General features: G+C 44.0%; 1 protein-coding gene and 1 long non-coding RNA gene across 35 annotated transcripts in view; one reads left to right on the top strand and one right to left on the bottom strand.

The window, feature by feature from the left end:
* TCF7L2 (transcription factor 7 like 2) overlaps nucleotides 1-25335 on the top strand; it is a 195989-nt gene that overhangs the window by 3008 nt on the left and 167646 nt on the right. For 20 of the 34 annotated variants that reach the window (XM_036069359.2, XM_036069357.2, XM_036069358.2 and 17 more), the window contains exon 4: nucleotides 9794-9862. The exons of the other annotated variants lie outside the window; for them this stretch is intronic. In XM_036069359.2, coding sequence (XP_035925252.1) covers nucleotides 9794-9862 — 69 coding nt within the window. The remainder of the gene's footprint in view (nucleotides 1-9793; nucleotides 9863-25335) is intronic. 34 annotated transcript variants of the gene reach the window in all.
* LOC144382543 (uncharacterized) overlaps nucleotides 1-25335 on the bottom strand; it is a 258665-nt gene that overhangs the window by 181509 nt on the left and 51821 nt on the right. Inside the window, exon 2 of the long non-coding RNA XR_013449629.1 lies at nucleotides 7959-7992. This is a non-coding gene — a long non-coding RNA (uncharacterized LOC144382543). The remainder of the gene's footprint in view (nucleotides 1-7958; nucleotides 7993-25335) is intronic.

Below are 25335 nucleotides of genomic sequence, written 5' to 3'. Positions count from 1 at the left end.
ATAAATGATTTCCCGGTGCGAAAAGGAAGGCTCCCAACCTTCGGTCCCCTTTGTGGGCATTATAGGAATAGACCGCTGTAGTTATTTTAATTGTGGACGTAGCGGGTGGCCTTGTGCTGTGACATCAGATCGAGTATGAGAGGACATTTCTGAACTCAGTAGGCAGTTTTGAGATTTGCATGTCAAACACCAACAGACATCTTTGTGTGTACTGCCCCTTCCTCCTTCCTCTCTGTTACCTGGGTTAGATCCTGTGCTCCAAAATTAAAGTTATTTATTTAGGCCGGTAAGCAGAGCAATAGAAATGGGGACGAGAGGCGGTTGCGTGTCACTCCTGACGTCTTCGATCAGAGGGCCAGCTTGCAATTCCAGATTTGAGACAGCTGCCGAGGGCATCTATAGGCAAGACAGGGGTCTTTTCATGCTCATCTGAAATTCTTAGTGCTTCATAGAGTGTGTTTTTGAGGGCAAGGTGTAAAGACAAACTAGCTGGATGCTTTCTTCTTTTCCCGACCCTCCTTGGTTGTGGTGTTTTTGCTACGGTTTCTGTTCCTTATTAGTGTACCTGTAAGCAGCTGCATCCTTTAAAAAAAGCAAACTCTTCGGATCCCTGATTTCTGCTTTTCTATTTAAGAATGTAAAGAATTAGGGAGTATCGTTAAATCAGCTATGATGAATAATACATTATCTCAAGAATAATGCTTTAATTGCCGAAGACGCCATAAAGCTCGATAGTAATAATTTTATTTTAAAACCGACAAAGCTTTCTGCATAACATTAATTTAGTCTTTGATATAGTAATAGGAAGGGCTTTTAAAAAGACAGATTCGAATACAAAACTACATTAAGGAGAGAGGTCTAGTTAAGTAGATGGGAAGTGATAGAACAGCAAATATTAGAACTGTGGTAACATTTGTATACTAAAGATAAGAGTATTGTTACCATATTAAAGTTGATAGGAAAAAGTAGTTTCACGTTTCTTTTTCCCTCTTGCCAAATGAGAAGTAGGAATAGGGTGGTTGCGATTCTAGTTAGGTCTGAGATTTCTTTTTAAGACTTGATAATTAGAGCTCTCGCATCTTCTTTTATCCCAAAGTTAGTTGCTTTTTAACTGAGCTGTTTGCTACTAGGTTGAACAAATAAATAAGCAGCATCTTGAATTCATTTTTGAACTTGGAATCCAGCATTTAAAAGAAACCAAGAGGGGCCTATTCATTGGGGTTTTACTTAGCCGGGCAAACATCTTCTCTTTCTGGCTTGTGAAAAATGGATGTTTTTTTCCTCACTCAAACAACATAATCCTTTCTAATACAAAAGATTTAGACCTTAGAGTGTGAAGGGTTAATGGTGGTCCTTCCCTGGTTGTCCTCTCACCCCCCACCTTCACCCCTGATTGTTTTGACAACACTTTTCAAAGTGTGACATTCCAAGCCCCTACATAACAATGTAATATTACTGTAATTACACAGGTCATTACATTTTAAATAGAGAACAATAAAATGCTTATCGCCCTGAAAAAGAACAGGTGTTCTTGCCCTTCTTTGGTATTTATGCTAATTGTTTTTCATCTCCTTCAGAAATATTTATGGCGAACATGTTTAGATTCCAATCTCAATGCAACAGTATTAATTCTGTGCTAATCTTTATAGGTTGGGGTTTAATGTCTGCAGTATGGATTATGGGCTCAACATTCACCCAATAAGTCATATTTTAATGATTATAAATTTAATGTGCCAGCGCTTTGCAGTTTGTTGAAGTTAAAGCTTTCTGAACCCCCAGAAACAAGCTATTAGGCAGCTGGGGGCCTGAAGTGCTTATCTGGAAGAAGTGTTTTTGGAAACTTTGGACTGCTTAAGGGAAGTAGCTTTTGCTGATGCCCCCTATCTGATTGAGAAAAGATTTGGAGGCAAACAATCCCGGTTCTTGCTAGGAGTTTTCCAGCTTGATTTTAATTTTACTGATACGGATTTCATTTAGAGTCACTGCTGGAAGCTGGTCAGCTTTCTGTTTCTTAGCAAGCTGTGAAAAAGTTACAGGAAGGTTTCCGGGGGCTGGCAGATCAAGAATGCTGTTCTGTTAGCAGCCCAGGATAACTGCAGTTCTGCGCGCCATTAAAAAAATATTTGCTTTAGAAAACTAGCATTTTAATAGTTGCACCAGAGGCTGTGCTTTCAAAGATTACAGTAGAAGCCTTTGCAGGTTTTGAATGCCTCCTCACATCCCACGAGGTGCCTGTGTGCATGCAGAAAGTGCCTAGATTTTCCTTGGTTGAGAAATCCGGGTGCACCTTCTCTTACACACGCACAGTGGGTAAACGAGAAGGTATCTAAGAGGATTTTACATTTTGTCAGATGTTTCACAACGGGGGCCCCCGAATCACATTAAAAATGCACTGTAGAGAAAGGACAGCTGCAAATTTTTGTGTGGACGCGTGTTTCTGGACCATGACTAAAACTCCGAGGACCTTTTCCCCAGCTGTCTGGAAGTTATGTGGAAGTTGGTTTATTGGCAGTTAAGTATGAGACAACCTGGATTTAGCAGAGGCTCTCTCCTACACAGGAAGTAGATGACATTATATTGGGGGAAGGGAGGAGGCTTTGCAGGCAAGGAGTGATTTTACTCCTTTTTTGTTTGGTTTGGTTTTTTTTAAACCATGGCGTTGCCAAATAAATAAGCACTTTCCAAGGAAGTAGGTGTAAGCTTTTTAGTCTTGGTAAGTGGAATTAGATAATATCTTTAACCGCATTTATAACTGTTCTAAGGTGACACATTTCAGAAGTTTTGAAAGGAGGGGTTGAATCAAATTCTTGGAGGCTTTTCTTTTTGAAGGGGTGTGTAATGTGGGCATCTGAGTTTCTTCTGCGAGTGAATATTGGCAACCGTGTAAGTAAATCTTCAACTCTGACTTATAATTGAGCACATTTGTGAAGGAAATGGTTAATTTTACAACCAAAGGCAAACTTGCACCTCGACAGGTCTGCTGAAAGAAATGTGCCCCAGTCCTTTGCTGGCAAGCGCCACCGGGTCATAAATCCACAGGCTTTATTTACAGCCCATAACACTTATGAATGTTAAGATATTTGACGCCACGTTGGCCTTATAATATTCAAGGTCCGCAGACATTGGCAGTAGCTCAAATTTCTCTCACTAATTACAAGCGATGAGATGGGGGGGTGGGGTGGGGGGGGAGCCCATCTCAAATGCTGCTGCCCTCCCCCCTTCCGTGACCCCCACCTCTACAATCTGAGCTTACTGAGACCGACACCCTCTCCTTTGGCAGCTGACTTGTACTTTTCCTCTAGGCTATTGTTATACACATTTATAAAGAGCACTTTCAGGGATGGAAATCCAGTGGGGGCTCTGCACAGATGCCTTTTTCAAAAGCAAAGTTGCTCTAGCTCTTTGCATCTTTCTCCTTGTCTTCTGGCTTCTCCTTTTTCTTTTTTTCTTTTTCTTTTTTTTTTTTCCTTTTTGGACTGTGTTGCCTATATTGTGCATATTTCCTAGAATACTTAAAGAAACCGGATACGAGAGACTGCTCTTTAATTTATATGATGTTCCACTGAGCTCAAAGGGCAAATACACACGGTGCATAGTGCAGTAGTTAACGTGAGGACTTAAAAAAAAAGGTGGGTGAGGAGAGTTGATTAAAGGAATTTAATGGATGAGAAAAAAAAAGTTCCCGGTTTCATTGGGGATGAGAAGGACACTCATTTGGGAAAAGTGCACTGTTAATGGGGGGAGGGGAGGAGGAGGAAACACAGAAAAGTAGCCAGCATAAATGCTTGATTAAGAAAGATTGGAAAAAATAGAAGATGGGACAAAAATTTGGGCTTGGGGGAACGGCTCAATTGAAATTGGGGATTGAAAGTTTCTTACAAGAGGTGGGAGTACCATGGCGGGGGGGGGGGGGTGCTGTTAAAAACTTGCTTTGCTCAGCGTAGTGGTTCCAATCCATTCCTCACCTAAAATGCTCTATCCAGCAACAGATATATGTTTCCTATCAGTTATTTGTGTGAGGGCCTGGGGGTGGGGCATCTGTGGTGGAGACCCCAAAGAGAGAAGGCCAATTATCCTGCTGATTTTAATTTATTTTTTTAAAAGTGGGCTGTTCAAGTGTGTGTGTGTGTGTGTGTGTGTTACAAAGGGACCACATGGTAAAGGGGGAGTGGGATTTTGAGGTGCGTGGCTAAGTGTTGAGGGGGGCCGATGGCTCTGTCATTTCTGGCCGGATCCAACCATCCAACCCAAACTTAAAGACCGAGGCTGAAAGGTTTTATTTTCCAATCAATGGAATGCAGAAACTTACTAGCCCTCAGGGACAGATATGAATCCCTTAACAGCTCATTACAAAGATGGGGCTGTGGGATCTATGAACGGGTTATCAGCCGTGGTGTTCTTTGGTTTTCCCAGGATAGGTTTTTCTTCCTTAGGCACATCTGATTTCGGGCTGGTCATTCAGCCTGTTCTTTTTATCCTCTTTTTTTTTTTTTTTTTTGTCGTGAAGTCGCCCCAAACAGTTGTGTTTCTAGGGGTGGGCATGGCTGTTATTAGTGGGATCAGCTCTGAAGGAGTTAAAATTGCTCGCTAAAGTTTGGCATCATGAAAATAAATTTGAGGCCTGGTAGGCATTAACAGGGCACAGCACATTTACAGAGCTTAATTAGTACGAACTGTAATTGTTCATGGTCTGCCAGAAGAAGTAATGTTCAGGAAAAGTGGAGTCCCTTCTCTTGCAGCCTTCAGTTTGAAACCGATAAATCACTTGCATATTTGTGTAGTGATTCAAATGGAGCTAGGACCTCTCCCATCCCAACATGTGGTAAATTGTAAAGTCAATGAATTGCAGATGTAGGCTACAGTGAGATTCTCCCAAGAAAATGCAGAATGAATGGGAAAGAATGATGCTATAAATATTTACTGAGAAGATAACTAGGTCCCTGCGTCCTGGGCCAATTATGAGGTACTAAATATATTAGCAAAATGCTTAAAAAATCGGGAGGATTTGTGTGGGTCTTCGGGTGGGTTGGTTTGTTTTGGAAAGTGAAATAAAAGGCGTAATGTTACTGTCTTGTCAGTTTTATTAAAGCCCGAATCACAATGGCAAACCCAGGGAAGGACACATGAAACCCACATTAATGCAAATTAATTCGTTATGAGTTGCAGAGCTGTGACTGCTAAGTGGAGTAATGATAGGGCATCATTTTAAGAGTGTTAATGTAGCAACTTTTAATGAAAAATGCTATGTTAGGAGCATGTCTCAGCACTTTAGCCCACGTGTTTTTATATGCTAGAAATGTATTTCGTACAAGAGTAGGAAACTTGATTCACTTCATTCCCCTCTTCCCCCCCCACCCCGGTTTAAGAACTTTTATTATGTTTTGATGTTTAAAGAAAATCTTCTCGTTTTTCTTAAGAAATCAGCCCAGAAATGCCTATCACCATAACCAAGTTCAACTTTTCTCTTTTTGCACCAGATTGCAGCACTGAGTGGAAAAACAATGAATGTAGCCCCCCTGCCACCCCCCATAGACCTACATCTATAACTTTCTTGAAGTCATTTTTTTTCCCTCCTTTTCTTTCATGGAGGATTTTGGTCTCAGGCAATGTTGCAAGTCTTCTTTCCCCAAATGTGAGTAGGTGGATGTGTATGGAAGCTGTAAAAGTTAATGATCATTCTCTGACTCATAGCTGATGGTTTCAGGTTGAGGAAAAGAAAAGAAAAATTAATGAGGGTAAATAGACCTTGGATGGAACATTGAGACAGTAGGAGAGATTGTTCTTGTGTCTAAAGGCATGCGTTTTGTTGCAGCAGAATTTCTGAAGGAGAATGCCAGGAAGTGAAAAGGGGATGCCTTTGTTAAGTTGTTGTTTTAGGATGGTACAAATGTTTGGTGTCGAGATCTGGGGAGGAATGTTTAAGCCGGCATACCTACCAGTCAGTGCTGGTTTTGCTTTCCTTGTGGAAGCTAGAGCCCCCTTGGCACTTTTTGGAAGGGCAGTCCATAATCCAGAGTCCTGGTCAGAAGTTTATTTCCCATTAAATGGAAGTGGTTCGCCGCATGGGACTAGGGGTGCTGTCTGTGTCCTGAACAGGGACTGATGACCTAAGAAAAAGTCTTGGATGTACTAGCAGCAGCAAAAGTATTGTCTTTTAAGCTAATGACATGGGAATTAAGCATCAGGTGGCTCATGGTAATAGCTACAGGGTAAAAAGTGGGCCCTAAACCCCCCAAACCAAAACCTTTTAAAAGGGGAATGAATCTGGATTTTTTTTTTCTTGAAATAAGAAAGACAGCCAGGTGATAAAATGGAAAATAAAGCCTAGGCTCCACCTTTTCCCAATTTAGTGGAGTGAATAGGTCTAAAAAAATTAATCTTCATCACACTGGAAGTTCACTTAGTGTTGGAAAAACCAACACAGGGTTTTACTTACTTTAGTCTCCTTTGAGGATGAGATCTCTGTGGTTGAAAAAGTGGTTTTCCTTTTTCTCTCGTTTCTGGATCTCTCTGAGGTCTTGTATTTGCAACATCAAATTAAGGGCCAGTAGTAGTGATTAGAAATAAAACAAGAGACATCAAGATACGGTAATAATATGGGAAGCAGTTAATTGTCAATTGTTGGTTTTTTAATTGCCGGGGAATTGTGCAAGCCCGTGCTGAGCATCGCCCCATCTTCGTGGTTCTTCCTCTGGACAAGTGAGGGCCAGATCATCTGGGGGTGTTTGAATGGGTGGGTGGGGTTGGCCATTGTAGACAAGCACACAGGAAGGGAAGGTTTATTTTGTTGGAAGTTTCATGGGAAGGAATTAAATGAAAAGTACCCTGGAGTTCTCGTATGGTGACACCCCAGGATGCCCCAGGGAGGTACCATGGGGAGGACACGATGCATGTCCATGGTGTAACAGCTATACTTGCTGGCAGAGGAAGTGACGCGGGGTGCTGCAGGTGACCAGGAGCAGGGCGGTCCCAGGGTTGGGGGCATGTGGGAGCCTGGTTCTTGAACTCAGTTGAGCCTGTGCTGGATCTCTCAACCTCCCTCCCCTCATCTTCCGAAAAACAAAAGGCTGCCATCTCTTGTCCTTGCCTTCCTTAGAGGTTTTTTACAGAGAGATAAATAAATTCTTGTTCCAGTCCAGCATGCCAGGTTTTTACTGGGTCCTTGTATTTTGTCTTTGTCTTAAAAAGCTAGACCATAACGAACAAGGCATCTTTGTATTTTACGGGGAAGTCAAAAAGCCGTGGAAAGTCTATGTTTAAGAAAGTAGTATTTGGGAAAAGAGGGGGTGGAAACCTAAAGGAGTAACAAGAATATTGTAAGTCTTTGTCACTGTAGCTGGGGGAAGTTTAGCTCCCCGTGCGTCCCAACACAGTGGTTACTGGCTGGGAGTAAAGATCCGATTGGAGCCTGTGCTGTGTGTATTTCTGAGCTGGTCCAGGTTGTTCTGTGTGGCTGGACGGACACCTGAGGAGGGAAGTTACGTTGCTTGGGGGTGTTAGGATGGGGTGTGTGTGTGTGTGTTAAATTAACTTTGTCCAGCTAGATTCTTAAGGACGTTGCAGCTGCATTATTACTGTTTTAATTGTGGTATTCTGTCTGGGATTGTGTTGTCCGGGTGGTGATTGGACATAAGGATTAAGAATGGAACCGGACAAGTGAAAATTGAATTTGGATTAGCCACAGTTTCATTAATTTATTCATAAGACTGTGATTATATGAAATTTTGTTTCCACGACATATCCTTAGTTATCAGGTGTCCATTCAATTTTAATTGACAATCTAAGATTCCTGTGGTTACACACAGATTGCCTATAGGGGCTCTGCAGGGTTTGTGGGAAGAAAAGCTTGGACAAGTTTCCATTAAGCTCTGAATCGGACAGTTGGAAAAGAGGAGAATAAAACCCTGGTGAAAAGGGGGACACGTTGTTACTGTTGCCTCTCGACCTAGAAGGAGAACTCCCCCCCCCCCCCCCCCCCCCCCCCCCCGAGAGCTCCTCTCCAGCCAAGAATTCCAAACTCGCAGAGGAACCTGTCCCTAGCACAAAAGTTGTTTTAAGATGATGTGGAATTGTCACAAGTTAGTGCAATCGCTGTTTCCTGACTGGCAGTTTTCACAGAAAGGACAGGGGGGCAAAGGTGCAAATTTATCTTTCTTTTTCCCCGATTCACTTGGACGAACTGTTTCTGAGTGTGTGGGGGGCCTGGGAGGGGGTGGGGCGTTACCTTCACTTGCTCAGGGTACATCTTGTGTTGTTTTAGGGAGTGTGGTTCGATCATTCTGCTTTGACAGGTAAAAGAAAAAAAATGTATTTTTTGGCCTCATCTGTATTGTGCCCCCTTTCAAACTTGATTAATATGTTTTGGGGGCAAGCAGACTCCTATATAGGCAGTGTTTTGATTGTTTATTTGGAGTAGATAAAATGATCTAAGAGCCCATTGTATGCTAAAGTGGGGACTTAGAGCCTTTCCCATGAGCAATAAAAATTTAGACTTTTTTAATTTGACTACTTCTGTGTTGTGTTTATTTTGAGTTGGTTCAAAAGTTCTTCTGTGAATTTCTTTTTTTTTTCTTTTCTTTTTGTCTTTTTTTTTTTTTTTTTTTTCCAAAACCTGTGTGGACTGAATGATTTTTCATGCAAGGACCAAGATACAAAATAATTGGATCTGAAGCCTGCTTGCAAGCTAGCTTACATTTTGTTATAATAAGAGAGAAGTGTTCCGGCCACTGCAGTAGGACAGGAGCAGGAATAGCAGTGGTTTGGAATCATCACTGATGCCCGTTGTGTGAGGGGAGTGGGCGCGGATTTCCCAGGACCATCTAATTCCTCCTCATTTGTTCATGTATTGCAAATTGAAATGCATTTTCAGATGCTGTTGAGATCCTTTAGTGATTGGTGTATTGTTTATAAGATAAACCAGCAGATGGTGTTTGTTTTCCCCATCCGGAGGATCCCAAGATTAGCAAGTATTTTTTGAGAAAAGGAGAACTTGGTGAAGAATCTCAGTATTCTGCCCACTTCTCTGATGGGGGATCTGTAGGGCTTCAGAGCGAAAGGCCCAGGAGGCACTTAACCCTCTGTTGTGGAAAGTTGGAGGGAGCCAGGGGCGAGCATTCAGCCAGGGGCCACCGAATAGGTGGTCCTGAGAACACTCGGTGGCCTTTTGGCCGTGGTTGGCTCCCTCTTTGGGGAAGTGTGGATTCCTAGAGTGCAGGCAAGATGTTCTGGGACACATAGCTTAGTCATTGCAAAAGAATGTATAAGGCTTCGGGGGGCCCCGGAATTCTGCCTGCCACATATGTTTTCCCCAAAATAGAACTGTGTTTGGGAGCAAGAGCCCAGTTGTTAGAATGGTGGGGAGCTTGTACCTGTTGCAGTCTTGTGGCTTCTCAGAATCCTTTCTCACAACCTTTCCTCTTGCCTCCATGTCGCAATTCTGATGACTATTTGCAGCCCACAGTTAATTTTTCTGCAGCATCCCGCTCAGCACACTGGCTTCCTTTATGTTTTAATGGGCATCCGTCTTTCCTTTTCATGTCGTTGATTCTCACTCCTGGCCCCCTCCCCCTCCCTTTTTGCTTATTGAATAGGTGCTTTTTTTTTTTTTAAACTTTACCTTTGATTATTATGATCATCTTATCCATAGCAACAAATAAAAATACACAGGTCTTGATTGAATGCCAAGGCTGCAGTTCAATCTAGGAAGGTTTGTCTGCTATTCATAAACTGCTTAAGATGTTTTCTTGTAGTTTGTGACATAAGCAGAACGCTTTGATTTGGTTTCTTTCTACAGCTCCATTTTCAGTCCGGGAGCACACATTACTCTGCGTACAAAACGATTGAACACCAGATTGCAATTCAGGTAGGAAATGCAAGAGATCCTGAAGCTTGAATTGTCAATATGTAGGTCTCTTGTGTCTTTTATTCTCTGCCCCTTCCCCCAATCTAGATGATGATGACGATGGTGATGGGGATGATGGTGGTGATGGGGATGATGGTGGTGATGATGGTGGTGATGGGGATGATGGTGGTGATGATGATGATGGGGATGATGGTGGTGATGGGGATGATGGTGGTGATGATGGTGGTGATGTTGGTGATGACGATGGTGTGATAATGATGTTGGTGATGACGATGGTGATGGTGGTGATGGTGATGATGGTGCTGGTAATGATGGTGCTGGTAATGATGGTGCTGGTGGTGGTTGACTGGGGGAGGTGGGAAGCAAAGAAACGAACAGAAGTGCTGCCAAAATGATTTAAAGATGATGGCAAGAAAGACGAGCCTTTGTTTTTTGTTAAGTTTCTTGGTCAGGCATAATGGGCACCCAGACCCCAGCTTGGCTCTTGTTTTTGGCTTAGGGAAGAATCTTCAGTTGGGTGTAAGAGGAGGTGGCCAACTGTGAACTGGAAGCATTGGGCGGGGGGGGGGGGGGGGGCGGTGGAGAGGTGGAGGAGGCTGTGTGAGAGCCAGAGAGTTGTTTCCGGTCGATCCAAATCATGTTAAGTGGTGCTAAGAATATCGCTTTTGACCTGATAGTCCTGAAATGTTGATTTCTCTTGGACCTGTTGATATATGTCATTAAAAGTGCTGGAAGGGAGAGGTGACAGATCCCAGCTTCTGATGAGTGTCCTGTTTCCTGCTCACGTAGTACTTCCATTCTCTTAAATCCAAAGGCTAAACAAATCACGGACTAATATAGACTCCGAGCTGAACTGTTGCCAACAGAATGCAGTAGTCGAGGGAGAGCAGACTAATACAATTTTCGTCTGTCTGCCTTGCCTGGCTTTGCCAGGATGGATGTTACACATGGTGTAACTCACGGTACCAAAACTTCTTGAGGGTTCTGGTTTAACCCTTTGAAGAGAGGCTTTTGAAACCTGTTGCTGTGATGTTGAAGTCTGGCTCTAGGTCTTCTCTTCTTGGAAGTTGATGTCAGTTGGTTGACTAATTTCTGTTGTTCCATTGCACCCTATCTTGTAGTTACCCTGGCAGGTAACGTGTGTGTGTGTGTGTGTGTGTGTGTGTGTGTGTGTGTGTGGTCTCACCAGACTAGAGCCATGTCGCATCTTGGTAGCTCTGCTGTTTCAAATCTGCATCTTCCTGGATAAGACGTTCAGGCAGCCACGTGCCCCAGCTAAACTGTGAATTCTGCCCCCCCCCGCCCCCCCGTGAAAAGTCTGACTCAGCAGACATTTTTTGTTTCGTGGATCCCTAGTATTTTTGTACTTATTTCAAGGCAACAGTAACTTGTTTTTGAAATACTTTGTTTCTGTCTGCATTGTGCTGCTGATCTTTCTGTGTCTTTGAGGGGGGAAGGTGGGATCTTGATTTTTACCCCTCCGCCCCCAGATATTTTCAAGCCTGATGTCTTGAACGTGCTGTGCAGTTGTTCTAGCTGGCACATTTCCTAGTGGACCCTTCTTCCTTTTGATTAGCGGCATAGTGAGTCTTGCCGCCGGAAACTGGTTTAGACTCAGGGCTTGGATGGGGAACAAGCCCAAACCCTAAGTCTTGATGAATGGAGGGATGCACAGACAAATGTCCTGAGGCCTACCACTCTCGTGGAGCGCTGGAAGATCCTGTTGCCCGGGGTGTGGGAATTGTTGAGGTTGAATAGCATAGTGATCCCTGTCTTGGTGTGGCAAGGCTGGCTGGGGCCATGTCACTGGGAGACCAGCCGAGACCAGAGCAGCTGTTGTGTCTTTACACCCGCTGCTGAAGCGTCCCTTGTTAGACCGAGCAGGTCGTCTTTCTCCAAACCACCTGGCACGGTGCAGGCCATGTGAAGCTCTTTCTCAGGAGGAAGATGGAGTAAATTACAGACCTCATTGTTTGGAGGACTGAAACCATTACTATCCCTCCATGAACAGGTAGTATTGTTCTCCCCTGCTTCTGTTTGCTAAGGCTTGATGCCCATGTGGGCAAACAGAGAGACATTTTATTAGAGACCCAGCACCGGCATGCTCTCAGAGTTCATTCTGCCCCCCCAATCTCTGCTGGACCGGGAGGAGGCCAAGCCAAATGGCATCTAGCTGTAATTGTAGTTTGATCATCAAAGGATAAATGGCAGAAACCAGAAGAAGCAAAGGGAGAGAAGGGGAAATCTCAGACACAAAATTATTCCCTATGCATGCGGCAGCCCGACTGCAGGGTGGGGGTATAGAGATGAGGATGGTACTGCTTTGGGGTCGAGTACAGCTGACGTTTTCCCTTTGCGTCATTCTCCGATGTAAGGCTTGCACGCGGTGTGATTGTTGGGGCAGAATTTTCTTTCCCTGGAAACTTAAAACTGATTCAGCTTAATAAATACTGTATTTCAATATGAGCTGAGTGTGTTGCTCTCCTAAGCTGTATCCTAAAATAACCTCGAGGAGTATGACACCTTGCGTCACATGAGATCCATACCCCTTTCCTTTCCCATCCCCTGCAATCTCAGGCCTTGGCCAAGTTCACCGTTTATATGAATGGCCTCCGAGTGATTCTGTAGCCATGTCTCGTTCTTGGGAAAAGTTTGGACACAATGTCAATTGCTGTTTTGGGATCTTCCCCGCTTTTTGACAATCTCCTAACTCCTCTCAACTTCGGAAAGACAAGAGTAGCACAAATGGCCATATTCTCCCTAAGTGGTTAACACAAATCTAACTGGAATGACAATTAACAGGCCTTAAAAAAAAAAAAAGACATAGTTATTTAGCTCTACTGACTTTTAAAAAGTTTTATTGAAGTATAATGTAAGTATAGCACAGTACATAGATCTTTGGTGGAGAGATGGATGAACTTTTACGTGCGTGAACATGCATGAAACCATCACCCCGGCCAATATATCGAGTGGAGTTGGAACAGTTTTTCTGTATAGGGCCAGATAGTAAATATTTGAGGCTTTGCAGGCCATATGGTCTCTATGGCAGCTACTCGACTCTGGCCATTGTGGTGCAAAAACAACTAAAAATAATACCTAAAGGAATAGATGTGGCCTTGTCCCAATAAAACTTTATTTATAAAATCAGACAGTGGCTGGATTTGGCCCACAGACTGTAGTTTGCTGGCCCCTGCGAGAATATTACCAACCTCCCAGAAGTCTCGCTTGTTTCCCTCCCTTCCCAGTCATCTGCCACCCCCTCCCCCCCACTCCCAAATCTCACCACGGAATAGCTCTATCTATTGCCGTGGATTAGTTGTACCTGTTTTTTAGCTTCACTGAAGTGTGATTGTGCAGAATGGATTGTCTCATGTCTGGCCCCACTCAGCATTATGTCTGAGTTATATTCCTGTTACTGTATGTAGCAATAGTCTGCTCTTTTTTTTTTAATTGCCATTAGTATTCAACTAGGAGTATGACACAATGCACACATCCTTTCTGTGTTATTGGATTTTTGGATTGTCTCCAATTTTCTGCTTTTATGAATAAGGTCCTAGTAACATTCTCAGCCTCATCTTTCGGAGGAATATGTGTGTCCGTTTCTGTTCTTCATATCCAAGAGTGGCCTTGGGGAGGCATGGGGTAGCGTGTGTTTAGCTTTGCATCGATTTTTTGAGAGAGGTTTGAATGCCGGATTTCAGGTGTCGTCACCGAAATGCCTTGGCTGAGTGGTTGTAGGTATGTGGGTGATACAGAAGAGGAGAGCAGTAAAGTGAGCTAGGTGTGGTCAGAGGCCAGTTTGCCTTCACACAGCCGCTTGGCTTTTGGCCCCAGTTCCTAGGAACTCCTCCCACTGTCTCCATTAACCTGGGAAGATTTTGCAGGCTGAATGCAGAGGTGGACCCATACACTGCAGGTGCCTCCCAGAGAATGTGGATGAGTGTTTAGGCATCCCTGTTGCCTCCCTGAAGACCTCTCTTCCGAGACTCCTCCACTCATCATTATTCCAGCCCGAAGAGCAGTGTTGTAATCAAGGTCAAGACCCACAGAAGATATTTCCCTTGGTTTTCAGAAGGGCTACTTCAGAACCAATTAAGCCTTTGTTTTAAGAGTATTTTGGCCAAAGGTTGATGTTTTAACACCAAGTCAGATGTGATTTAGGAAAAAATAACTTCACACACAACAAAAACAAACTGTGTAGACCTTTCATGGTTGTTTTTCTTTTAAGATGTGAAGTGGTTTGTGTGTGTGTGTGTGTGTATGTGTGTGTTCGCGCGCGCGCATGCATGCACACGCTTGTGTGTGTGCGCAAAGACAACCAGGAGAGGCTCCAGAAGAAATGGACCATTTTATTTGTTTACACAGCTGAGCGGTGGAGACTTTGCAGTGGGTGTTGCTTTGCCTCTTGTCCTCAGGCTTTTGCAAGTTCCCATCTGAGCTTTACCAAAGCATATCCTTTCTGCTTGGTCTTAGCACTCACCTGCCATGACTCAGTAAGGCCCCAAGGACCCTCCTCCGGGGCAGGGGTGCTTTCTGGAGTCAAGGAGGGAAGGGTAGAAACTGCAGAGTGGCCCCATATTGGCCCCTTATTCCTGGATATGAACTTGATGTTTAGTCTTGTCCATGTCTTAAAATCGTTAAGATTCCAGATGTACTGCAGGTTGCAGTCTGTCTCCTTGCCCAGGTAGACCCTTGGCATTTGTGATAAAAATGGCCAGAGGTTAGTACCAGTGGATTTGGCCAGGATGTTTGCAGTAACGCAATTCCTGTATCTTGATGGCAGTCTCTTGTGTTCTTTGCCTGTCCTGTTGTCACAGGTTCCATGGCCTTTCAGTTCTTATGAGGATTTGCTTTCTGGGTTCAGGGGCAGATCTGGGCTAAGTGGGGGGCTCCCAGAAACAACTACAGTTCTTAGGATAGTCGCTGCCTCAGTTTTCCCTCACTCCCCCTGCCACACCTGGCTGGGAAGATTTCATGTCCACTTTCCACAAAGAGTGAAGTGTGCGTGCGCGTGCGTGTGGCTGGGAGAATGGTAGAGACACCGATGGCATTTCACCAGGGTAGTTTGACAAAGCCCCTGGATACCAGTTCGCTCATTCAGAAAGTTCATTCACTTGCTGCAGTGGTGAGTTGTAGCCTAATGGTCTAATTTAAGTCCATACCTAAGAATGTTCATTCATTCATTCGGAGATATTTATGGCGCATCTAGTGTGTGCCAGGCCCCTGCAGAATTCCTCAGTGAACAGAACGGACGAAAACCCCTTGTTCCCATGGAGCTTAAATTGTAGTGATGTTTTATTTTTTTTTAAAGATTTTATTTATTTATTTGACAGAGAGAGAGAGAGACAGTGAGAGAGGGAACACAAGCAGGGGGAGTGGAAGAGGGAGAAGCAGGCTTCCCACCGAGCAGGGAGCCCGATGTGGGGCTCCATCCCAGGACCCCAGGATCATGACCTGAGCCGAAGGCAGACGCTTAACGACTGAGCCAACCAGGCACCCCTCTAGTGATGTTTTAAATGCTGACTTGTAAGCACCCCATTTCCCTTGGTCCGACTGACTAGGTTTTGGGTGCAGTCTGGGAGTTGCATTTTTAATCAGTTTGGATTTTCAGCCTACTTAAGTTTGAGAATTGCTGCCCTACAGTCTTTTGAAGTCAATCAGTTGATCGTTTATTGGCTGCTCAGTGCCAACTAAAAATTGAGGGCTGGCCAAGTACTCAATTGGGATAACTTTTTCTCATTTTGAGTGAGAAACTAAAGTGCCTGGAGGTTCCGATGAGCTTTAGGCCTTTCTTTCTCCATGGTTCTGTGAAGAGAGCCAGATACTTTTGCAAGCCTCGAGAAGAGGTGCTTCTTTATTTATGAAAGAGTAGCTTGGACGATAATGTGCCTGGTCTTAGGGGTCAAAGGCAGTAACAACAGTTGATAATAATAGCAGCTTATACTTATTGAATTCTCCCGATGCCTTGGGTCTGGTGTTAAGTGCTGTGTATGAATTATTTATTGATTCTTCATAACAACACAGAAGGAAACCCAAAAGATGTAGTTACTCTTATTAGCATCATTATCTCCCGTTTTGTAAATGAGGAAGCGGAGACTCGGATACCAGAGGTATTTTGCCCAGGATCAAGGAATTAGGATTCAACCCTCTCCGTCAGACTGGAGAGAGATATTACGCGACACAGCTTTAAGCTAACTACTGTCTGAGGAAAATAATGCTCGGGGGTCCCGGGGTTTCCCCAGTCGGTGGCCACCAGCCGGCTATCCGGGCTGTATACTAAGGAATCAGAGCTGGGAACTGCTAAAAAATATGGAATCCTGGGTTTTACTCCTTGAAGATTCCCATTCATTAGGGCCAGCTCAGGGTTTCACAGACTTGAGCAAGCATCACCTGGAGGGCACCTGGGGGGTTGGTTAGAAGCAGACTGTGGCGTTCCCCCCCCCCCAACATTTTAGGTTCCGTAGGTCTGGGGTGGGTCCAGACATTTGCAGATTTAATGGGTTTCCAGGGAATGTGGATGCCCCCTCTGGTGATAGCACACCGAGAACCCCTTGGCTAGGGCCGGGGCTCCCCGACCTTGGCTGTACATCACAGCCCCTGGGCGAGCAGTGTGAACGGTGCTTAGGCCCAGGCTCCGTCCCAGCCCGCCTGGATTGGGATCTTTAGGGAGTGGGGCCTGGGCATCCCTGTTGCCAAAAAAGCTTCCCACGTGATTTTATGTTTTATTTATTTATTTTTTAAAAATATTTTACTTAATTATTTATTTGAGAGAGAGAGAGAGAGAGCAGGGGGAGGAACTGGGGCAGGGCGGGGGGAGGGAGAATCTTTAGCAGACCACCCTGAGCGTGGGACCTGACTTGGGGCTTGATCTCACAACGACCCTGAGATCATGACCTGAGCTGAAACCAAGAGTCTGACGCTTAACGGACTGAGCCACCCAGGCGCCCCCTAGGGTCTCTTTTTTAAAGACAATGAAAATGAGGTGCAAAGAGGTGATTGGTTCGTCCGAGGTCCCACAACCTGGTGGAGACAGGGCCGAGATGAAAATCTAGGAGCCCAGCTTGGCTGTGTGTCTATCATTCACGAAGATACTGTCTCCTTTAAGCTCAGAGCAATTGTATTATGTTGGCAGATAAAACAAAACAATCTTGTTTTAAGGCTTTTACTTATATCTTTTTTTAACTTCTGACTGTTCTAATTGTATCACTGTATTTGTAGGAGTTGAGATATTTGTATCTGTTCATTCTCCACCACGTTATGGCACTTGGGGCCCAGCCTGCATGGTTTGTATGCGGGCTGGTAAGGATGCAGAGGGAGTGAGTGTCTGGTAGTCCTTGACTAGAACAGCCCAAAAGGATGAACACAACTGTTCTATCAGCCATGTGTGGGCCTCTTAGGGCCATAGTAAGTAGTATAGACGTCTGATCTGTGGCAAGCAGCTGGTTGTATGTTCTTAGTAACTCTATTTTAGAGGTTGTACTTTTTAAAAAGTTCCTGAGAATCCTGAGGCTGTTTAGTGAAGCACAGAAATTTCTTTTTTTTTTTAATTTAAAGATTATTTATTTATTTATTTGAGAGGGAGAGAGACAAGATTAGAGAGAGGGAGCATGATTGGGGGGAGCAGGGGGGAGTGCCAGAGAGAGAAGCAGAGTCCTCGCTGACTGGGGAACCTGACGTGGGGCTCCATCCCAGGACTGTGACCTGAGCCGAAGTCAGACACTTAACCAGGTGCCCCGAAGCACAGAAATTTCCAAGTGGGTTGTGGCTCACATAGGCAGGCTTATCAGGCTTAGCACTTAATTTGTCTCTGGCATTTGGTTTGGTGGCATGATATCAAATCTTGATTGGACAGATAAGTGGTTGTGATTTTTTTTTTTTTTTAACAGTTTACCTTGCAATCTCCTCACACTCTTCAGTTAGATAGGGCAGCAGCCCATTACCCCTGAAGGTTCCACCAAAACCCGTGAGTGGCTCGCAGGGTGCTTAAAATTTAATGAATAATACACTGAAATTAAAAAAAATATATATAAACCTTAAAAGCAGATACATGTTCTGTATAGCTTTATGTCTATAATACATTATGAAAAGAAACATTAGAATCAAACATTTGTGGACTCTTTGAAGTATCTTCATAAAATCCCGATTTTTAAGGGATGCATCTGGAACAATACTTGGTTATGCCAGATTCTGCACCGACTGCGGCCTGGACGGGGAGTGGGTGTGGTCTTTGCTGTGGGCTGGTAGCGGGGGTGGGTACGGAATGGCTCTGTCTCTCCACCTCAGCACTGTTGACCACTTGGGCCGGAAATTTCTTGTCTCACAGGGGACTGCCCTGTGCGTTGTAGGATGTGTGTTTAACATCATCCCTGGCCTCTAATGTCTTCACGCCACTAGCACCTGTCAAAAATGTCTGTAGACCTTGCCAGATGTCCCCTGGGGGTCCAGATCCCCCCCACCCCCGTTGAGAACCAGAGGTTTAGAACAACAGTTGGAAGTGGGCGCCCTGTCACTGAGGCTGGCGTGGTAGTTCCCCTGCGTTTGAAAGGGACCAGGTACAAGAGGAAGTGGGTGGGGTCAGCTCCTGCCGCTGGCATCCCGTAACCTGGGTTTGGGTCCCGGTTGTGCCAGGCTTAGTTTCCTAATCTGTAAAATGGGGATCATGGTCATACCTGTTTGCAGAAGGTAGTTGGGAGATGGAATGAGATATAAAGCGTGTGAGCAGGTCATTGGCGCACAGAAGGGCACTTGACAAACACAAGCTGCTGTTTTTACCGCCGAGAACTGTGTGAGGTCCTGGTTTGCAGATTTAGAATACGCCTTCGCCCAGTGCGCATTGTGTATTTTTTACTTCCTGTCAGAAACATCACACATGATAAATTTGATAACCTGGACTATCTTTGCTGGGTAACAAAGATTTATGACTTCTGTTGTTTGCTGTTTGCGTTTCTCTTATGTCGCTTAAAAATTCTGCTTGGTCCTTGTAACATTTGACTAGAAGGTCAGCCCTTCTGAGATTGTGTCTTTCTCATCTGCACATCCCTAGAGCACCTTGCAGAAACACCTAGGAGACTGCAGGTGTACAGCCAGGGCTGTGAGTGTGTTTAAATAATGCATACTGAGGGCAGAAAGGGAGTAGAGGACATGAGTGGGTTGGTGCCTGTGTATTAGAAGCAGCTGTTTGCATTTTCCTCTTAATAGCCCCTTTATAACATGATGGGTGATTATATATAAATATAATAATAAACAATATATATCCTATATATACATAGGATATATATAAATATTATCTTTTGTACTCAATGAAGTAATTTGAGATAGACCTTCAACCCCTTTGCTAACTTGACCTTCTTTCCCTGGTATCTTACAACCTGATCTCAGCTCTCCTTCATTGCATCAGTTTGCACCCTATGTTAATGACCGTGGCATCACTCAAATAATGGTTAACCATGGTTGGACTGTTCTATATATATATATTTTAAAGATTTTTATTTATTTATTCATTTGAGACAGAGATATAGTGAGAGAGAGAGAGAGCATGAGCAGGGAGAGAGGCAGAGGGAGTGGGAGAGGGAGAAGCAGGCTCCCTTCTGAGCCAGGAGCCCAATGTGGGGCTCGATCCCAGGACCCTGGGATCATGACCTGAGCCGAAGGCAGACACTTAACCATCTGAGCCACCCAGGCGCCCCTATTCTATATTTTTTAACATATATATGTAATACAATAATAATATATAACATGACATACTATATAACAAACTATATGAAAATGTAATAGAAATATATAGTATATAATAAGTATATTTATGTGATTGTCTTCTAATTTTCAAAATGCTTGGAGGTTAGTTGGTTTTTGAAAGCAATGTTAGCTTTTTTTTTAAAGGACAAGTAGTGTCATCCATTGGATCATACCGTATTCTCAGTGTTCTGAGAATCATACCTATTCTCTGAGTATTCTCAGACCATGTCAACTGTCATTAATTCCTGCAGGCAACTTCAAAAAACTTAAACAAGTGTTTTCTTACTTGTGGATGGATGAACCTACACAAGCAAATTCATTCCTTTTTGTTCCCAAACCTTGTGCCTCCCGGAATTTTGAGGATGAGATGAGGCACCAAAATAAGTAGCTTCGGTGGAAATCAGAAATTGTCCATGACTTGAAAATATGTGTGTGTGTGTGTGTGTGTGTGTGTGTGTGTGTGTGTGTGTTGGTGGCCCAGCCTAGGGGGACTGGGGGATTCTTTTCACCAGGGCTTTGGTGAGGCTGCCCCATAGGGAAGAGAGTATTGTGTCAATAGTTTCTGAGTTGATTCGGGAAGCATTGTTGATGATTGAAATTGAAGAATTGTGAAGACAATTCATCTTGAGGAACAGAGAACATCGGGTGTGAGCGGGGCTGCTGGGGAGCAGACATTGACATACGGGCCGTCATCAAACTAATTGTTGTTTGAATTACCTGTTATGATCCGATGACAAATCTGCCTTGCTCCTGCCACTGGAGCAGAAAATGTAGCTTGAATTGGCGTGATGTTAGCAAGTGTAAACTGTACTTCAACAAGATGGATAAACCCAATTATGGGGCAGACCTGTAGAGAGAAAATCCATTTAAATCTCGTAATGTTAAGCAGAGCTGTGTTTAATTCATTTGGACCAATTTGGGAATGATGTATGAGTGTTGGTGAACATTAGTCAAAGGGGGGACCACCTGGGGGAAAGGGATGCGCCTGGGCTGCCGGCCGCCCCGGGGAGGCAGCTGGGGTGTCGGCTCCGGAGGCTGCCCTAATGGCAGGGGAAAGCAGAAATGACAAAACGATGTACTAAGTGCTGCTAGGAGAGCAGCGCAGTGTAAATGAACCAACAAGGAAAACATATGAAGCAGAAATGAAGGGGGTGTTTTCCCTAAATGCTGTTGACAGTCCAAAACATGAAGGAAATTTGAGGTTCTTCTTCTGTGTTTCCATCCCAGATAGCCTTCTGGGTTTTTCCAAGCCTTGTGACAGGAGGCCTAGGAAATGCTTTTTATTTTTGCTTAATGAGGATTGAAAGAGAGAGAGAGAGAGAGAGGAAAGGGGCAGCTACATTTAAACTGATAGTCTTGGGGCATTTGATTCTCTATTGGAAAGCAGTTAAGAGGGGATGATTACTCTGAAATATATAGTATATAATATTATGCCTATTTGGAAGAGAGTTTGGAAGTTTTGTCTATTTAATTTTTTTTTTTTTAAATAGCTAGATAGTGGTGACCCAGCTTTGCATGTAGTAGGCGGTTAATATATACTGAAGAGATGAATGAAAACATTGAACTTTGGAGAAGTAACTTTCAGGGCTAAATGCTGGTATTTCCCACACCTCAAACTCATTAGGATATGTAAGGACCTTAGGATCCAGTTTCATCGGATCAGTTCCTGGGAGTTTGCATTCCCAGGAATTTTACAATTTTATGTGAAAAGTTACAATTTTACTTTCTATTACGGCTTCTCTATTCTTAGTTTTGCCAAGGGTGTTTTTAGAAGACTCTAGCTTTCTTTTATTTTGGAAGGAGCTGATAAAACCCCCTAACAAGTTGTTTGGTTTTTTCCTTTTGGCTTGGTCATTTTCTTTTTTATTTCTTTTGTGGAATGGACTGGACTTGGAGACTTGGCTTGTTGAAAGGAGAATTTAAAGACTGGAGTGCACAAGGAACTTGGCAGTGGACCGCCAAGAAATTCATGGTTATGCACTTTTGCCCCCAGTGCCCATAAATCTAACCATTGGGAATGCTGGGTGTGAATAAAGGTTATAGCCCTGAGTTTTTCCCTGTAATTGGGGTACAGTTCATTGTATGGGCTTGTGGTGTACATTTAGTGTCTACTTCAGGCCAATTCTTTTCTCCTAGAGGCAGATTTGTTAGGATTTTCCTTTCTGGCTCTATCCGGCTTTCAACTCAGTTGAAAAACCAATAAAGGGATGATAATAAGAAAAATTAAGACCTTCCTGTAATGGTTCAACACTGAATTCTGAGAATCTGAATATTCCAACCTAGTTTACCGGTAGAATCTAGGTAAAAAACATTTTGGGGTAATTTAATCTACCCTTGCCAGAAAAACCACTAGCGCATTTAGCCCTCAATTTGACCTGCTTGATGGTCGACTTCCAGTTCAGAACAAGGAAGTAATGTGATTAAACTGGAACCTAGAGGAAACATTGAGATGTGCTTCTGAACCTGACGATCTTTGCTCTGAAAGAAGGAGCATCTCTTGTGGCCCATGGGTTTTATGGGGGCTCTGTCTGGTTTGGCTCGAAAGCAGTTGTCAGATTTATACTCCTGAGCTTGGGGTATAGACAATGTGAATTGAGCAGGCAGTGAATATGGGGATTTCTGGAGAACAGACTCTAAAGGAAAAGAAAGCATTCACCTTGTGGGTAGAATGACCTGTATGTGTTAGGGATAAATCTTTTCAGAGCCCTGGAGGGTTGCTTTCTTGATTAACTTGTTACCTTCTGGTATTACAGCAGAGCTGAAATCTTGCAAGGAATGTATGCAAAGAGGAATTTTTGTCCTTTTGAATTAGATCCTAAGAGGTAATAAACATGTAGCAAAAGACCTAAATGAAATAGTGAGATAGTATCAACTCTTTAGCTTAAAACAAATTATTTTCTGTAGAGTTAAAAAAAAAATTAGCTTCCCTCTGGTATCAAGTTCTAGATAAGGGCTTTATTGATGTATGGAATCTATAAGACTCAATTCAGAAGTGTTTCAGGACTCACAAAGCTCTGAACTTAATTCTTATCCTTAAAATCAAAACCAAACCTCCCCTCTTCCCTCCTTCTGGTCTTCAGTTGCTTAGTTTTTATTCCATAATCCAGTGGCTTTTATTTCTTAATCATTGCTGAAGAAGCCAAGAGTTTCCCTGTTAATTCTAAAAAACTCATTGACCTACGGTATACAGACATTTTTCTTGAAAGAGAATCCAGAGGAAGGTTTGGAAATGCTTCTCAGCTAAAGGACATGTTTACCAAACTCCCAGTGTGCTTTATGCACCCTATTTTGTTTTGTGTTTTTTAAAAAACTTGTCACTGTTGTCACATTTTCATAATGGTGAGTGAAAGCAGATGACAAACGTCTCCCCACAGAAGGAAGACCTGCTTTGTGAAGCCATTTGTTTCCGAAGAGTTGGCACTCAGGGCTTGAATTCTCTAGTGAGGAAAAGGCTTCAGTAATGTGGTAGACCTCTTTCCTTTCGAGAGGATTCTCCCCCTCACTACCTTCCCCCCACCCAAAAAAAAGCAAAAAACAAAAAAACTGTGTTTTGCTTAGGTAGCTTTTCGGTTGGTTTACATTTGCCCCTTTATCTCCCATCAGAAAATAAATGTTAATATACTTGTCATTCCTCCACAAACGTGCTACTGCTTGACCTGATTTTGTAATTTTAGGATAGTTTAGGAAAAAGCACCAAGAGAGTTGTTTTTGCAGATTGGGTTGGGTGTCCCTACCATCCCCGACTGTTATTTAATAGGAATAAGTGGAGATTTGTTTGGGGTTTCTGTCTTCCACCCTTCTTGGGGTTTTGGCCCAGATGATCCTCTGCAGGCCCCTGGTTTGCACTGTCGAGAAAGGAGCCCCACCATGACTTACATGTGGCCTGGAACCGGCGATCTGACGTGGAGAAAGTATACACACAAACCCACACGCCACATGCAAAGCAGATATGGTTTTGATTTTGGCCTCAGTGGTTCTGTTATCATTTCTTTTTCCGTGTGAGTGGATTTTTATCTTTGGGTCTGACTTCTGCTTTGGTTCATGGTTTGTGGTTTGCATTTGCCATCATAGCTCGTGAGTTTGGCTGCTTGGGAAGCCAAGTGGCCACGGCTCCGGGCCCATGGGAAGTGTGAGGAGAAGGAGCCCGGGGACGGCATTCCCAAGGAGCACATGGAGGTTGTAGATGTCTTGTGGTCGGATCCCTGGCGAGTCGCTGCAGAACCATTGTCATTGTTCTTGTCCTGGATCCTCAGCTGTCACATGCTCCCCCACCTGGGGTTTCTTCTCTCTCTTTCTGTGTTACTTACATAATGCCTCTAAGGACTATTTTGGAAACATCTAGACCAACTTGTGATTGATCTTCCTGTTCTGTGTATTTCCCCTGATTCCCTTGCTCTCGTCTCATCTCCTTTGGCAGGAAATATTTTTTTGCTCATTAACTACTTTCCAGGTCAGAATTTCCCCATAAAGTACAAACTTTTCTTTATTCCAGTATTTGATTTCCATCACTTTCTTCTTCTTCTTCTTTTCTTTTCTTCTTTTTTTTTACATAAAGCCCAAAAGTTTAAATTGGGCAAATTACTTAATTGCTGTGTGCCTCCGTTTCCTCATCTGTGAAAAATGGGCTTTAATAATAGGACTTGCCTGCTGGGCGGGTTATTGTGAGGTTACGGGAGAGGGGGTTAGCCCCATGCCTGGTGTGGGAGGACGGTTTTGTGGTGTTATTCCTCTGACCAACAGGATGTCCTGGGAACCCACGCAGACGGGGACAGTTGGTCACCTCAACACCACCCTTACTCCACTCCTGCCAAGGTGACAAGTGGCCTGTCTTTTCTTGCTTTTCTTTCCCACCCCCCTCCCCCCTCCCCCCCCAAAATAATCTGGTTTCTCCTGTGAGGGAGTGGGCTGAGAATCTGGAGGCCAGGGTACCTTTTGAGGCATGTTGGGGGAAAGAGTTTGTTGTGACATAATTTATCTCCCTGGGGAGGCCAGACAAAAATCTATGGGGGAGACTGGACTCTGATGCTTCTGATGGGCATGAAATTAGTGACCGCAAGACAGGACTTTGTGGCCTTTTAATTGTAGTGTCTGCTCTCTCCTTTGGTCGCATTGCTATTGCTTAGAACTTCATTAAAAAAAATAGATTTAAAAGGCGTCCTCTTTGGTGTTTGAAAGGCAGAGGGCTGGCTCCTGGCTTCCAGACCTAATAACACTTCTTTCTCGATGAGGGAGTTTCTTCGGGCTGCTGTGGCTGTTGTTTGTCTGCATGGGTAATAAGTGTGGAACAGCCCCTCCTCCTCCAACTTGCCTCAAAGACGATCAGTGGGTTCCTGGGGCCGAGAGACCTTGGGAACCTGTGATTGGAAGCTCAGTGCCGGAGGAAAGCAGCACTCGTGGAAGAAAGGGCCATGTCTTTTTTTTTTTTAAGGATTTTATTTATTTATTTGACAGAGAGAGGGAGCACAAGCAGGGGGAATGGGAGAGGGAGAAGCAGGCTTCCTGCCGAGCAGGGAGCCTGATTTGGGGCTCGATCCCAGGACCCTGGGATCATGACCTGAGCCGCCCAAGCGCCCCGGAAGGGCCATGTCTGCAGGGGTGTCTATGTCCACTGCTCCGGTCAGCTCACTGGGCCTTCCCGGGGGCAAGGGGGTGTCGCTCCCGGGCAAGAGATCAGCTCAGGCCGGTTCGCACTTAAACTTGGAGCTTGTGTTCAGCGATGTGTTCTCAGTGGTGGTGCA

This window comes from Halichoerus grypus, chromosome 7 (genome assembly GCF_964656455.1).
Source record: "Halichoerus grypus chromosome 7, mHalGry1.hap1.1, whole genome shotgun sequence".
Taxonomy (NCBI): domain Eukaryota; kingdom Metazoa; phylum Chordata; class Mammalia; order Carnivora; family Phocidae; genus Halichoerus; species Halichoerus grypus.
The sequence above is the reverse complement of the archived record's forward strand: the minus strand, read 5'-3'. Positions and strand labels throughout refer to the sequence as shown.